Consider the following 15899-nt stretch of genomic DNA (forward strand, 5'->3'; position numbering starts at 1 on the left):
CCCTTTTTCATTCCCTTTTTTTTTATTTTACCTTGGAACCAGGCAATCAGCTCTCTGAAGAGTGGTGGCATCCAGTTCAAAGAGAGATGCGATGTCATTTCCATGTGGCACAGAGACCAAAGTATACATAATCTTCTCCCCTGCCTGGCGCTTCTTCTTTGAAGCAGGAAGGTCGCCTTCTCTCTGCTGATTAGGCACAAGGGTTATTTGCTTGCATTATAAATCCTCCAATTACCTTGCAGACAATCTGAATTGTAATTTTTTTTTCCTCTTTTTACCTTCTAGCAAGAATTTACCACGACTGGCTTTGCAGCGACACAAAGGATGCACTTTGCCTCAGGCACGTGAGGTCTCAGGCAGTCATTAGAACAACAGCAGGTTGTGAGCTACGGAGAGGCTGCAGCACTGGATGTGCTATTACTTGGCACCTACAACTTCAAAAAACCTGCAGTAGTTGCAGTCCCCTCACTCCCATAAGATGAAACTCACAGCGCTGGTTTGGAAAGTTCAAAGAAGAGAATTAATGAAAGTCAGTTTTTTTGTTTTTTTTAAAGCAGGGAGGGGATTTAAAAATTAAGCAATTTGCATAAATCCATTGTTGTTTCAGTTAAGTTTTTTACCTCTCATTTGGTCGGAATCACAGCAGCACACTTTCACAGAATCACAGAACTACTTAGTGTGGAAAAGACCTCCAAGGTCATCAAATCCAACCTTTGATAGATCACCACTTTGTCAACTAAATCACAGCATTGAGTGCCACATGCAGTCATTTTCCGAACATCTCCAGGGATGATGATTCCACCACCCCCTGGGCAGCCTCTTCCAATGCCTGACAACACTTTCCATGAAGAAATTCCTCCTGATGCCCAACCTGAACCTCCCCTGGCACAGTTTGAGGTCATTTGCTCTCATCCTGTCCAACACTTTCCAAAGAGCAAGAGCCAGGATATCTGCTCCACTAAGATCTACCTGTCCTGGGAAGGGGGGGACACAAAGCACCAACACAGGTCTGATTTTACCCACTGCAAGGGGAGAAGTTTGTTCCCTTTGAGGAGCTTTCAAGTGACAGAGTTGCTCAAACGAGGCATGTGAATCTATGGTGTGATCTTCCTACCACCATCTGCTGAAAGTCTGAGGGGACTTTGCGACCCAGCCATCCTCATCTTTAGTTATCTACATGCCTTTGTCTTCACAGACTCCAAATTCCACCTTCCCCTAGACACACATCTTGGCTTGAAGGAGTAATTCAGAGTCTGAGTCCATACCCACCCAGCAACCAATAGAATTCCTGGTGTAAGTAAAAGCTGCCCCTCTGGGGTGTTGAGTTACACATATTACAAAAGACTAATAACCAATTAAGAGACTGGCAGCCCAGGGCACTTCATGTACACAAAATATATCATAGAGGTAGAAGAAAAGAGGAATGAAGAAAGCCAAAAGAGGGCGAGGGGGGGGAATCAAACCCTGAAAACCTGAAATACTATTATAATGATTTATAATGCAGCACTAGAGAAGAGCTGTACAGAGCAGTGTAAAAGGCCAGGCTGCACTCAGTTTGCATTAGTACCTTGATTAAAACAAAACTGTAAGGGATAATCAAGGGCAAAGCTTTGATTATCCATGTTGACAACTGAGATTAAGCAACAAAAATCAAGGATGAGTGAAACTATGTAAGAAAGAGCCAGTTATCTCATTTCAAGGCACTTTTTGAATCCTTCCAAAACACCCATTTGTTTCATTATTAAGCCTAAAAAATGCCAGCTTTCCATCCCATTACTTCTATCAAGGACAGAGACAGTAGGAAAAAACTGAAAAGGCACATAAACTATAAAAGAATCCTTCTAAGAGTTTAATATGTGTGAAAGTCTAATGTTAAATGAAAATTATTTTCTACATTTCCAAACAAAACAGAAAACTTGAAAACCAGCTTAAACTTCAAGAGGTCTGTAAAGGGATGAGTAGCACAGTATAGTTTAGAACAGCATCCAGAATTTTTGATATTTCCCATAACTTACATTCTGTTTTCCCAGAAACTACCCATTCCACTATAATTTCCAAACTGAAATGACTGGTATACAAAAAGGCAGTACACTTCATAATTGTATGGGGTTTTTTTTTGTTTGGGGATTTTTTAGGGTTTTGGGGGTTTTTTTGTTGGCAGATGGGGTTAAACCACGACATTGACAGGAGTGAAGTTCACCCTGCAGTTTGAGGCTGACTAACCACCCACTAGTCTCCCCAACAACTGTATAGATCCACTTGAGCAACAGAATTGGCTCATCAGGCCTAAACCCCACCAACCAGGCTTAACAGCTGTCAAATCAAACCTGGCATAGGAGTAAGATCTGGTTTTTGGTCTAAAAAGAAAGTCCACTTCAACAGTGGGCAAGACAGTGTCTGCAAACTGCTGGCTGCAATGCCAAGCCTAGCTGAGCAAAACCAGCCCTGCACAAGAGCTGTGCTCCAGACTGAACTCCACCACAAACCTCAGAACTCACCCTATTACATTATTTTAGGATCTGAACCTCACAGCTCAACCTGGATTAGGGGCATTAAGCATTAATCATGGAAAAAACTCCATGTGTCCCTCAACTTGGCAGCTCTGAAAACAAGTTGCATCCATGGAGCACGAGAGACAGCAATACTGTCATTACATATGAACATGCAGGGATTTGTGTTTATGTCTCAATTTATGTCTCAGTCCATGTGCACACGCCTGTGTGTGGGAGAGGGAGAATGCACAGGCACTCGCATACAGAAAGCTTCTCATGATAAATTAAATTTAGTAAGCAGTCATCAGAATCTGCACTTAAACCTAGCCATTACTGAATCAGCAGATGAGTGTGTGTGAGGATGTGAGAATAAGTGAAAGTATTAGGCTATTTTAAATTAATTAGACAAGATGATGAGCTCAGGAGAAGCACTGCATTCCTCACCAGATAAAAACAACATGACATTTGCTCAGGTAAAAAACTGGTATATGAGCAGATGCAGCCAGAAAAACTGGATTCAGTTGAAAGAAAGGAAGAAAAGAATTGCAAAGGAAATCAAATGTAGAGAGAAGAAAATTTAACTTAAAGCAGTACAAAGAGGAAGTCAGTGGAACAGTTTCAGAGATGTTGGAGATGTGGTCAGTGACAGCTGAGGAAAGCACTTCCAAGACTTTTTAGGAAAACAAAGAGCCAGGTGAATTACAAGATAGGAGTATGGAGAGGAGGTGCAAGTACTGTGGGTAAAACAGTAAGAAATGAGTGGGTCGAAATAGTAAGAAATAGTAAATTCACTGAGGGAAAACAAGTAAAGTTTTGATTGTCCCAAACTAATCACAAACTAGTGATGGGCTGTCCCAAGTTAAATTAGATCCATATGCAAGGTGAAGAAGGTGGAATCACCTCACTCTTGTTGTGCACTGGTTAAATCACTCACAAGGATGAAGGAAAAACATGTAAGGAGATTTGTCTTTCTTGAGACTTGCAACCCAGCAGACAAACCTTTTTCACAGTTCTTAACAGAATTTGCTAGTAATTGTGACCTACCCTAAATCTTCATTATTCATCTCAGTGGGGCATCATACCTAAAATTTAGGAGATTTACATGGGGCTTGCCTTACAGAGGGGCCTTCATTTCAACTGCAAAAAGCAATACAAAACCATGACAGACCTGAAATACCTTTTCTTTTAGAAACCCAATCTACAATTCCAATAGGTGAAGACTCCTCTGGTGGCATAGAGACAGACAAGGTTAATGCCCTGCTCCTGAATGAATACATTAAACTGCACTACAGATTTCAACAGAAATTAAATTTAATAGCAGCCAGAGTTCTGAAAATGCCTGTTAAACCCAGTACAATGTGGTATCTCAATATGTTAACCCAGTTTAGGAGGCTCTCAGAAAACAGGCATTTTCCCAGAGCAGTAACGTGAGCAGAACTGCCCAGGTTAGATTATTTTAAAAATTCTATATGGAAAGATAATGGAGTAAATGAATGGCCAGCCCTGCTCCTGCACGTTCCAGAGCCCTGGCAGACGGCACAGCACAGCAGTAGCCTCCTGGAACACCTTCACTGTTGACTCATTTGTGAGTCATCGCATTTTTAGAGGAGACATCACGTTGCAATCCTGTTGTTAGGAGCCAGAGACATTCTGTAAGAAACAATGTATGCATTTCCAGAGCTGATTCAGACCTGTGTGCAACAGCAGAATAATAATAATGTGCCAGCATCTGTGTCTCCCCTTCTCCCCAGCCTCTCCAGTGGTCTGACTGCTGGCTTTATATAAGCAGAGAAATGCTGACATTTTAAAGCTGGCGATTATTCTTTTCTTTTCAATGTTCTTTAGGTTGTTATTGCCAGGTTAATCCTTTAAAAAACCCCAATAAATCCCCCAACTCTATTCTTGTTTAAACTGCATCACCCATGTCCCATATCATAAAATTATAATTTAACAAACTTAGTTCTGGAAGGTAAAATAAAATTTAAAAAAAATAATTTCCATAGTTTATAAAAAAAAAATCTCTTAGGTTGGCAGCAAGGAAAAAAAGTTAGAATTGCAGAATGTCTGGAATTCATAAAGATAGATAAACAGAAGTCAAAGGAGATACATTAAACTGCACCTGGAAGTCCATGGTAGAACTGCCCAACTTCTTTACAAGAAAAGGAAACACATACCAGTCTCAATTCTAAGAAAAATCTCAACAATAAAAGGCAATTTGGAACTGGTTAGAATTAGCACTCTCTGGAAAATGAGGACAAATGGAGTTAAGGCAAAGACAGGCCTTAATGCAAAGGCATTAACAAATGACAGGTTTCCAGCTGTTCTTGACATTTCCCCAATGTTTGGAGCATTCTTCTGGATGCTGTACATTTCTGTCCTTAGAAATAATAGCCTACTTTGCAGCACAAAACACACCACTTTTGGATTTAGTGGGAGCTGTAACACAGAACACCATATTTTGATGCACGATATACTGCAAACTCCTAGACTTCAAGAGATGAAGCAGCTTTTTTTTTTTGTAAGACCCTTGAATCACGGGAAGGTCTTCCCATCTAAAAAAAAAAAAATAATCTTCTGGAGCTTAGATGTAAGAATATTAATCATCTCATTGTAAGGTCAAATTTTACCAGAAATAAAAGCTGGATTGTCAAGAAGCAGCTCATAAATGAGCAATGAACCACAGTCCAAACATACCTTTAACGCTTGGGAACAGAAGTCCTAATGGTTTCCAGTAATATTTATGATCTCTGGAGCAAAAACTCTTTCAGACTTTTGGGTCACATAAGGCAAGGCAGAAAAGATGCACTTAGAACCCACGTGTCCATGCCCACTACCGTACCACGGAAATTCCTTCTCTGTTGCTGCTTCTGAAAATTCAGTTGCCTGAGCAACTGTGACCAGGACTTGTAAACCAGGAGGGAACATGCACAAGAAGCCCTGTCACACCTTTAGGAGTTAAGAGCTGGCACAGATGGCTGTGCTACCTTTAAAACCCAGACAACAGATATGGAGGTGGTACCAGAGTGGCAGAAAAAAGAAAAACACAGAGTCAATCACTGCTGGAAGGGACCAACACTGAGGCATTTGATGCCACCTCCCTGCTCCAGCAGGGTCATCCCAGAGCACATGGCACAGGGTTGCATCCAGACAGCTCTGGAATATCCCCAGTGAGGAGACTCCACACCCTCTCTGGGCAATCTGTTCAGTGCTCGGTCACTGCACAGCAAAGAAGTTCTTCCTCGTGTCCAGGTGGAACTCCCTTGGCATCAGTTCCTGCCCATGGCCTCCTATCCCATTGCTGGGCACTCCTGAGCAGAGCCTGGTCCATCCTCTGCCCCCTCCCTGCAGACACTGACACACATGGATGAGGTCCCCTCTCAGTGTCTCCTCTGGAGGCTGAACAGCCTCAGCTCCCTCAGCCTTTCCTCCCCAGGGAGATGCTCCAGTCCCTGAATCATCTCCACAGCCTCTGCTGGACCCACTCCAGGAGCTCCATGTCCCTTCTGTCCTGAGGAGCCCAGGACTGGACACAGCACTCCAGATGTGTCTCACAGGGCTGAGCACAGGGGCAGGATCACTCCCCTTGACCTGCTGGCAATGCTCTTCCCAGTGCTCCCCAGGATTCCATTGGCCTTCTTGGCCCCCAGGGCACAGGCTACAGGTTCAACCCTTCAGTCATAAGGATTCAAGTATTCACTTCCCATTTCCCTGCTACCCAGACTTCAGATTTTGCTGGGGTAGGGCCACTTCCACCTCCCCTCTAGAGCAGATTTACTTCACGGGCAGTATTTCAAAATATTGCTTCAGAACCTGAAAAAGAAGATGACTTTGCAGTGAACCAGTCAGTCACCAAGCAGAGGAAACACTAGATGATAACCACAGAGCAAGGAAAGCATGTGTGCTCCAGGTTATGTGCTATTAGATGCAAGACTGACATAGTTGACCCTTAAAGAACCCCAAATATTATAAGATTCTTGTACTTTTGAGGGACAATTCAAAACACTGTCATTATACCAAAAGAAATTCCTGCACAGAGATCTGGAGCTTCTGTACTCGGTTGCTCAAGGCCAGAAGAAAGGCTTAAAATAGCCATTGCTGACTCATGGCATTTCCAACAAGACTACAAAGGGGTGAATGATCCAAAGGGATTCCTACTATGCTACAAATGCCTCTAGGCTTGGATTTACATGGAGGTGTTACCAAAAATTGTTAAAAGTTCTTTCGCAAAACATCTTTCACGAGAAAGTGCTGAGCGTGTAAGTTAAAATTTCCACAGAGACATCAGTTTTGATCATCAATCAGCTTTGATTAATTTTTTATTGGACGTATTTCTCTAACATGATTTATCTGGCCTGGGGTTTTAGCTGAAACCAATACCCAGGAAGGATAAGCCCAAGTGTTAGAGAAGTCATCTTTAACATTCATGCTCAGATTACTCTTGGGCCTTCTTCATTACCCAGTCCAGGGAATATTTAACTACTTAGATGAATTAAAATGGCTACAAAGCTCCAAAGGCCTCAAGTGTCATTCCAATACAAAAGAGAAACAACTCGTGGAACTTCTGTACTTTTGGAAGGGAGAAGTCTCATTTCTCTAGACAGTTTAGCTTTTATTGCTATATTACCTCTATTACCAAATACCACTGAAGATAGAAAATTAATGTTGTCAACTCCCAAAAAGTCTCAATTTTTATTAAAATTGCAGTCCTCAAGGCACGGGATTATGTAAGAACCTTGGGTTTCATTTCATGAAAACTAAAAAAATTCTTCCCCCGTGCAGAGAAAAACTTTAAAATGCATCCTCTTGAAGAACAAGAGCCAGAAGGCAGGCAGAAAGAAATTAAACTGAAATTTTTCAAAGAAGATCTTGGTGTTTTCAAGGCAGTCTAGGGAATTTGATGGAGAAATTACTCTTTTTTGGAATACTTGTTGTCTTAGTAACAATAAGATTCCCCCAAGGTCTAAACTCCACTTCCTTCACAGGTTATAAAGCACATGTCTGGCCTTGCCCTGTTAGTTAGAATTGCCTAACATGCTCTTGATGTTGTACAGGCAAAGGCTGTTGCCTCCTCCAAACCCATCCATGCTGCAGCAAAGACAGTTTAGATCCTTGCAAAGATGTCCCAGCAGCCATAAAATGTAAATAAAAAGAAAGCTATGAAGGGCTTCCACATGTCAGGCTGTACTGGGTTAAGAGTACAGCATTTCCCAGGTTAAATGAACATATAAATTCCACTTACCAAAGCTTTTCCTTCATTATTAACTTCTGGATAGCGTGGGTTAAGCTGGAAAAGAAAAGAAGTAAATTTTTGGCCATGAGGAAGCTGAACTCTCATTTTGTGGTACCTATCTACTATATCTTGGTAGCTTTTTGATATTTTATAACTGGGGGAGACGGTTTGGTTCAGTTTTGTGTGATGAATCCACACTACAAAAGGACAGTGGAGTGTTTAGAAGCAGCATGAGAATGAGAGTATAAGAATTACCGACTCAATTTCTGACTTAGTTGGCTCTGTCCTCACCTCAAAAAAGTGCATCTTGCAACCAAGTTTAACTCAAGAGGAATCTCAAATAACCAAAACCAAAAAGGATGATGAAGAAAGCACAGATAGTTACTATTCTAAACACTGCAAGTTAGTCACCCACACACTTACACACGCAATCACTTCCAGGACTGACCTGGAGCAGATATGTTGAGATAAAAAATTAACACTCTTGATGTCTACTGAGATATTACAGGAAGACAGTGAGTTCAAAATTAACCCAGCTTTGAAACAGGGATGGCAGTGCCACTATAGACAAGTGTTTCATTGCATTGTGGTTCTGCTTAACCATTAGTAATGGGGATAATATTTTCTATCTCATACCAGGACTATCAAGCATTAATTAATAGCTAAAGCAATATGAGAAGCTTGGATGAAAGACACTATAAAGTATTTAACAGCCTTTAATATGATACTACTTTTGACAAGAGAAATATGTAGACTCTAAGATGAGTGATTATGTAGGCAGATACACTCTCAAATAAATAAAAACATACACACCCACTCACTGGCTGCACATGAAACCTTTCAAGATTTGACTTACATAAAGAAACAATTTTGCCTCAATATTTACCAATATTCCCTGACATAGGATATGCCATCAAAGCACTGAAAATGCTGAAGTTATATAAGGCAATTTAGTTCTTAAGCAATCACAGTGTGTATACATCTTACACATAAGTACAGTCATTTTCTTGGCTTGAATTTGGCATTACCAGTCTGGAAGAGCCAGAAGTGAATCGCACAGGGCAAAATTAACGAATCCCAGTAAAACTTTTCAACATCATATTATCATACATCTAACATTACACAGACAACTTTTGTGAAGAGTTTTTTCTAAGTTTATAAAGTTTTTATTAACCATTATCACTTATACCCCTTTACCCACTCCCCCCCTCAAAAAAAAAGCCAGCTCCCCACCATATCATGAACCTGAAGAAAGGTGGAAAACTTTAAGATATTTTTAAAACTGCCGAAAATCCCTTCCCTCTGTGTCACAACTTGATGAGGTAACACAGAAATGACCAAAGGCTTATTCTGCCTTCATTTCAGTATTTGCATTAGCCACTGTGTTACCGTCATATAAGAAAGCCTACTTTCCACCCTGCCTTGACAGCTATCCCAAAACTTGCATTTTGCTTTTCCATGACAATCTCACACACTCTCCTGGCTCTGACTCCTACCTGCTTCTGCCCTACAACAGGAATGGGAGATGAGTGCCCAACAACATACAAGCAGAAGTCATATATATAACTGTTTCCATATAGTTTTGGTTTCTTCCTAAGTTCTCACACTTCTTTCTGTACTAACTGACACCTTAAAATAATTCAAAATTGCCCATTTGGACAGCCAAGCTCAGCTCTCTACCTTTGGTTCTCCATCAAGACCAGAGAAAATTATCAGGTAATGGAAAGGCCACACTCTGAGGCCTTTCAGCACAGGAGCAAAGAAGGTACAGAAAGGCTAAATTTTACCCTATCTTCAGATTCTGCTGGTTGTAAGCAAGTGAGACAAAGTCTGGGTCACCTCAGGTCTGTCACTAGACTCAGCAAAGAACTGTGCACTGAAGATTTGATTTTGGAACACAATAAACCTACAAGGTTTCACTGAAGGGCTCGAGTTGTCTACCCAGTATGAATTAGGTCCTGAATTCTATCTTTCAGCTACTTGCTTTCAACATAATGATGATTTTTTTACAAAATAAAGCCACAACAAGAGAAGCTAGGAAAATCTCCCTCCCACGACACTTCTTGCCTACTTTAAAAATCACTGAACAGATTGCCCTTAAACCTCAAAAATAGTTCACCTGTGGACTGCGGGTGAGGGAGACAGAAGGCTCCAATGAAAAAAATCAAGTATGTCTTTTATGATGGTTTTCCTGCCCCACTGTTACAGAAATAATAAAACTAAAAATGTGATGTTCAGAGGAAGTTTTGAGATCCTGACGTTAAACTATAAACACGACAAAACACAGTTTTAGGGCTGACATTCATGGCCCCATTTTCAGCTGTGCTTGGCAGCTGCCACTTTTATTTTCCTTTCAGCTGAGGTTGTTGGTGCTGAGGATTTCTGAAAAAAAAAAAATAAATCAGACTATTAGCTGTTATTCCATCCTATACTCTCCAGGTAGAGGGAGCATAAATCATGTGGTGTTGTATGTCATATTACACTTGTTCTGAGTCCTTCTCAATATCCAATGACCTAAGGACACAGTGACAGTCTTAACACTCCAAAATCTATTGCTTTTTCTGATTTATGTAAGATCACTCCCATGTTCTTCAATAAGCCTCCAAAACAGATGAATCCTTGAAAATAACAACATTAATATTTTTTTCCCTCACTGCTAATGAGATCAAGTAAAATTTTTTTGCAGGTGTTTAGAAAGTAAGAATACTGTGCTAAAATAGGTCTCATTAAAGCTCAACAGTCTTCGAGCTTTTTTGTGTCACTGGGTGTGTTGAAGTTGCAATTTACAGAAGTGTAGCTGAAATACAGTACTGAATATTTCTGCAAAATGCCACTGCAAGGTGCCTGCAGTCAATATTCAGTAAGAACATGATGCATTGCAAACTGCAGAGCTTAAGCAAGTGTGATTGTACAAATCATTATTGTAACAGCTTGATTACGTGTTATTTTTTTAGGGTATAGATCTTTTTAGAGCATATCTTCAACAGTTTCTTTTTCAATGCAGAATAATCCAGAAATCCTAATACTCCACTGCTTGTTTTTCAACAAACTTAGGCACAGCCATTTTTTACCTTTCCATGGATGGGAGAGAAAAAGGTACCACAAAATGAGAGTTCAGCCTCCTCATGGCTGAAAAGTAAACAATATCAAAGACCCTGAAACTCATGTCATGTTATCATAGAAAGGTTTGGGTTGGAAGGGACATTACAGATCATCCAGTCCCAACCCCCTGCCATGGACAGGGACACCTTCCACTAGACCAGGTTGCTCAGAGCCCCATCCAACTTGGTCTTGGACACTTCCAGGGATGGGGCAGCCACAGCTTCTCTGGGCAACCTGTGCCAGGGCCTCACCACCCTCACAGGGAAGAATTTTTTCCCAATATCCAATCTAAACCTGCTCTCTGTCAGTTTGAAGCCATTGCCCCTTGTCCTGTCACTCCAGGCCCTTGGAAATAGTCTCTCTCCCTCTTCCTTGTGGGTTCCTTTCAGGTCCTGGAAGGCCACAATTAGGTCTCCCCAAAGCTTCTCTTCTCCAGGCTGAACAATCCCAACCCTCTCAGTCTTTCCTCACAGCAGAGCTGCTCCATCCCTTTGATCATCTTACTGACTCTGTCCAGCAGCAAGACTAAGATAATCAGCTCTCACAGCTCCAGTGACAATGATTTATGACACCACGGACACTTCATCTTTTCCAATTGCTTGTACATATGAACCAGACTAAACTCCACACATCCTCCAGCCTACACAGAATCTCCCAAACTCCAGAAAATGGGTCTACCCTATCAACTTTTCTTTCCCATCACAGCACCATGGAAGACATCACAGTTTTACACAGTGTAAAATTTTACACACTGAAGTCAGTCCAAGTTCTATCTTTAAAGTTTTCAATCCATAAGACTCAACTGAACATAACTTCTTGCTGTTCTACTATTGTGCAAAACAACTTTTCTTGCTAACAGGTTATTCCTAGCTTTAATCTTTACTTTTGCATTTTCAGGTAATAAGATATGCTTTACAGTCCAGCAACTGTGGACAAACAGCTTGAAATTTCACATTTATATTGAATGCTGTTTTCTTGGAGAAATGCATGGAAAGTACCCAAACAGGGTATTTTTGGACACTCAATTAAGAGGGAGAGAAAGGAGTTTGAGGAAAGAAACACCCATGCTGGTTTTAATCAAATTTTGTTGACTAGGTAAAGGGTATTTAAAGCATCTTGTCAGGGAAGGAATTAGATTGCCAAATTTCAGCTAAATGAGCATTTTAATGACTTGGTTAAAACCTGCATTTATGAAGGAAACTCAGACAAAGAATGAAAGGATCTAATTTAATACACGTAAACAGTTCCCATTTCGTTTGATAATCAGCCTGTTACTCAGTCAACAAGGATAAGTGTTTCAGGGAAAAAAAGCCAGCACAAAAGAAAAATAATCCACTTTTCAAATCTTTCATCTTCATTAGGCTTGCTTTGTTCTTTGTTAATGTCATTCTGATTAGCTTTCGATAAATGCAAAGGACTTTTGCACAATTTCAAAGACTTCAGTGGCACTGAAAGGACTTTTGCCATCTTGTTAACTTGCCAGAAAGACTGGCTATGACTTTACCTTCATAAACTCCATTCAAACCTGCCACAGCACTGGCATAGGGTTCCTGATAATCATCATCTGAGGGGAGTTTAAAAATCCTTTAGTCCAACCTGAATGCTGGGCCACAACCTCAATCTGAGCTTCAGCAGCTCCACACCAACCTGTGCTAGATGAAAAAGCATCCTCATCTCTCCAAGAGTTATGTTCTAAATGTTAATATCCCACATGCCTTTCAGTGGTCCTCACAAAAATAACTAAGGATGATTGAATTAGACATGGTTGGTATTTCTACTGTTAAAAAAATAAACAAAGAACACATGCATACAAAACCCCACCAACAATAAAAAGCAAATGAGGGGAGAGTTGTAAACCTCCATTAAGCATCACAAATAAAGAGGTATAAATATAACTGAATAAAAGCCTCTTAAGTAGTCTTGAAATAATAAACAACAACAAAAAAATAATGCATCTGCTGGTTTCAGACACATCAAAATGCAATAGCAGAAGATGTTGCATTTGTAATAACAGAAGTAGTCCTTACAATGACAAGATGACAATAAATGCTGTGTTAATGACTTTGCACTTCCTTCCTCCTAAAGCCTGTATGTAAACAAACACAGTCCAAACGCAGCCAAGTTAGGTAGGACTGAAAAAGTATTGCCGAACAGTCTCAGGTCTAGTTGGCTGAGGGAAGAAAAAAACTCCTTTCTCCAAGATCCAGATTTATAGAGGTGTTTGCACACTGACAGATGCAAATGTTGTTCTTAACTTCCACCAAAGTCAAGGCAAGCCAGGTCAAGAAATTTAGCTGCATTCTCAAGATTCTTAAAAACCTTGGAAAAATCTAGCTCTGGACAGCTTCTAACTCTGCCACTTTAAAAAGCCACATCCAAGTCTGTGGAACAGGTCAGACTGGCTCTGTAAATCAGTAATCCATCCTCCTCCTCTAGTCTGGATCTCTTCCATCTCTTCATGCATAGCTGTAAATTATCCCTCACTCAGAGCTTTAAGCAAAACCCCACTCCTGTGAGACACTGAAAAATAGAAATAAGGCTCACGGTGCCAGGTTCACCCCCTCACCTTGGCAAACCTCTCCAATACTGAGCCCAACAGACAGAAACTAATCTCAATGCTGTATTAACATTTAATGAAGAGACCGGGGAAAACTGGCTCCAAAGGGGGATTTTGAAGCGGCCTCCAGGTAAGGAGGTCCTGCAATACCAACAGCTTAAATGTGTGAAGGCCTTGGTGGATGCTGCCACCTCCTGGTACCTTCTCCGGTTTGCAAACTCTTCTTGAGCAAAAGGTACCTGTACATCTACTAAACAAGGCCATTTTGATCTAGTTATTTGCCACAATGCTCTAAAGGTAATAGGAACCACAGAGCATCTGCCACCATGTTCTCCTCCTCCCCGTGAGCTGCATGACCAGTGGGTGAATAAATCCCTCTGCCAAGGTTTGCTTCCATGCCACCCCCAAAAATAATAGTAGTTCCTTTTTTTTGCTTCCTAAATACAAATAATCTCTGTCAATACCCAGTTTTCAAAAACTGGATAACAAAATGCCTAAAATATGGACTTCAAATATTCAGTCTCAGCTGCCTTAATAAAACATTCTATGCAGGATTCCCATTTTCCACAGTTATTTAAGGAGGTGGAGGAAAAGGCCATAAAACTACAGAGAAAGTTTCTCCAGGGCTTCAAGAGGTTAATCCTGATTTATATCCTCGAGTTCAAGAACTAATTTCCATTTTACATTTCTTTTATCTTAGCTAATACCGAGGATACTATTACCCACCCAAACATGTAATCTTTTTAAAATCTTATTAAATGCTGTGTTTTCTATTCTTGTGACATTCTTTACTATGTCCTGTTCAGAAGGCAGGAGAGGATTATTATCTATCCATATGAACTTGAACATGCACTTAGCTATCTTTACCATGAACCAGATCAAGGGATTTTTACAACAGGATTAAATTTATCAGGAAAAAGTATGGCTTTGTCTGCCTGGACAAATAAACTATTATAACAATATATGGCAGGCTAATATTTTTAATCACAGGATGGTTGGGGTTGAAAGGGACCTTAGAGATCTCTAGTTCCAACACCCTCTGCCACGGACTTAATCCTGAGACATAACAGAAATGCATTTAAAAGCAAAGTTTAACAGCAATTCTTAGGTTAAGGTGAATAACGTACATAAGCTTCTCTGAGAAGAAATGGGTGGTTTGGTACAATTTTGACAAAAAGCAGAGTGAGATAATATGGGAAGAACTTATTCAAGAAAGACAAGAGGAATATAAGTAACTTTTACTGGCCACTGATCCAAGAGTTCTCAGCAAGTGGTTTAGACCAGAACAAGGGAAAAACCAGTTGACAGTCCCACAACTTCAGTAGTTCTTGTTATCCCACCCAAACCACTCGTGCCCCTGGTGCCTCAGCTCACTGACCCTATTCCAGCACAGACTATTCCCTTTTCCCCACACCCCAGAGGTCCCTGCCAACACCACCTCAGGGACAGCAGTTGGACTGGACTTCCTGCTCAATTCAGAATATTCATATAATTGTCATTTCACCTCGTGTATGCCCTGTGCTGCCCAGGCCAACTGGCTTCAACCATTCCTACCTTCAAAAGAAACCCCACTGTGCATTAATGCTAAAAAAATCCCAAAGCTGGAAGAATGTTTCGTGTGGGACTTTAAGAAGAGTTTTGAACAAAACTCTGATCAGAGCTGATCCATTTTACAGCTTAAACCCTGCCTTTTCATTCTCACAGGAAGAGGAAAGCAAACTCTCTAAGAAAGCCAGTTTTCCACAGAATAACTTGAACCCTTGTTTATGGTCACAATTCTACAGAAGCACAAAATGTAAACACTGAGGGCTGCCATCTTATCTGCATTATCTTAATTATTTAGTATAGTACAGCTAATTTAGTGTTAAAGACAATTACCTCAGCATACTTACTGCCATATCTTGGCCAAGGTATCTAGTAACTCTGATCTATTCTACTAAGAGAATTATCATAGACTTTTTCCTTACAAATTCTGCACTGTGATTATTTCCATGTTCACAATGTTTCACAGGCAACCTACTGTGGTTATCTATTGTCTAGTGCAATATTTGATACATGCATATATATTTTGTAATTACTTTAGCCACATTCACCTCATCTGAGAAGCTGAACTTGAAATGGCAGACTTATCCTGCATTTCTTGTGTGTGCATGGGCACACATATCTCTGTTTAACAGTCTCATACAGCAAATGATAGTAGTCTCAGGACAAATTATCTAGTTTGGAAATCACAGAACTAGAGATGCTGTACACGTGGACAACAGTATTAAAGGTGCATGTTTTGGTTTCAGCACAATGGATAAGTTGATAGTCAGTTCAAAGTGATTTTTATCTTCAATACTGAAAAGGTTATGTGTGTTCATGAGAAAGGCACAGCTGTGTGGGCCCAAACTGCAACATCTCAAAGGCTGTTTGAGTAAACTGCAGTTCACTCACACACACATAGAGATTCTACACATGTGCATTCTACATGTGCAACATGCACCAGAAAGACTTTTGGGACAACCTTTGTTACTTT

General features: G+C 40.5%; 1 protein-coding gene across 2 annotated transcripts in view; it reads right to left on the bottom strand.

Moving 5' to 3' along the window:
- Positions 1–15899, bottom strand: part of ITPR2 (inositol 1,4,5-trisphosphate receptor type 2) — a 242203-nt gene that overhangs the window by 178718 nt on the left and 47586 nt on the right. For both annotated transcript variants that reach the window (XM_018083671.1, XM_029963962.1), the window contains exons 10-11: positions 7732–7776; positions 32–186 (exon numbers count right to left, since the gene is read on the bottom strand). In XM_018083671.1, the coding sequence (XP_017939160.1) occupies positions 32–186; positions 7732–7776 (200 nt within the window). The remainder of the gene's footprint in view (positions 1–31; positions 187–7731; positions 7777–15899) is intronic.

Source organism: Manacus vitellinus, unplaced genomic scaffold (assembly GCF_001715985.3).
Source record: "Manacus vitellinus isolate BGI_N305 unplaced genomic scaffold, ASM171598v3 scaffold_66_pilon, whole genome shotgun sequence".
Taxonomy (NCBI): domain Eukaryota; kingdom Metazoa; phylum Chordata; class Aves; order Passeriformes; family Pipridae; genus Manacus; species Manacus vitellinus.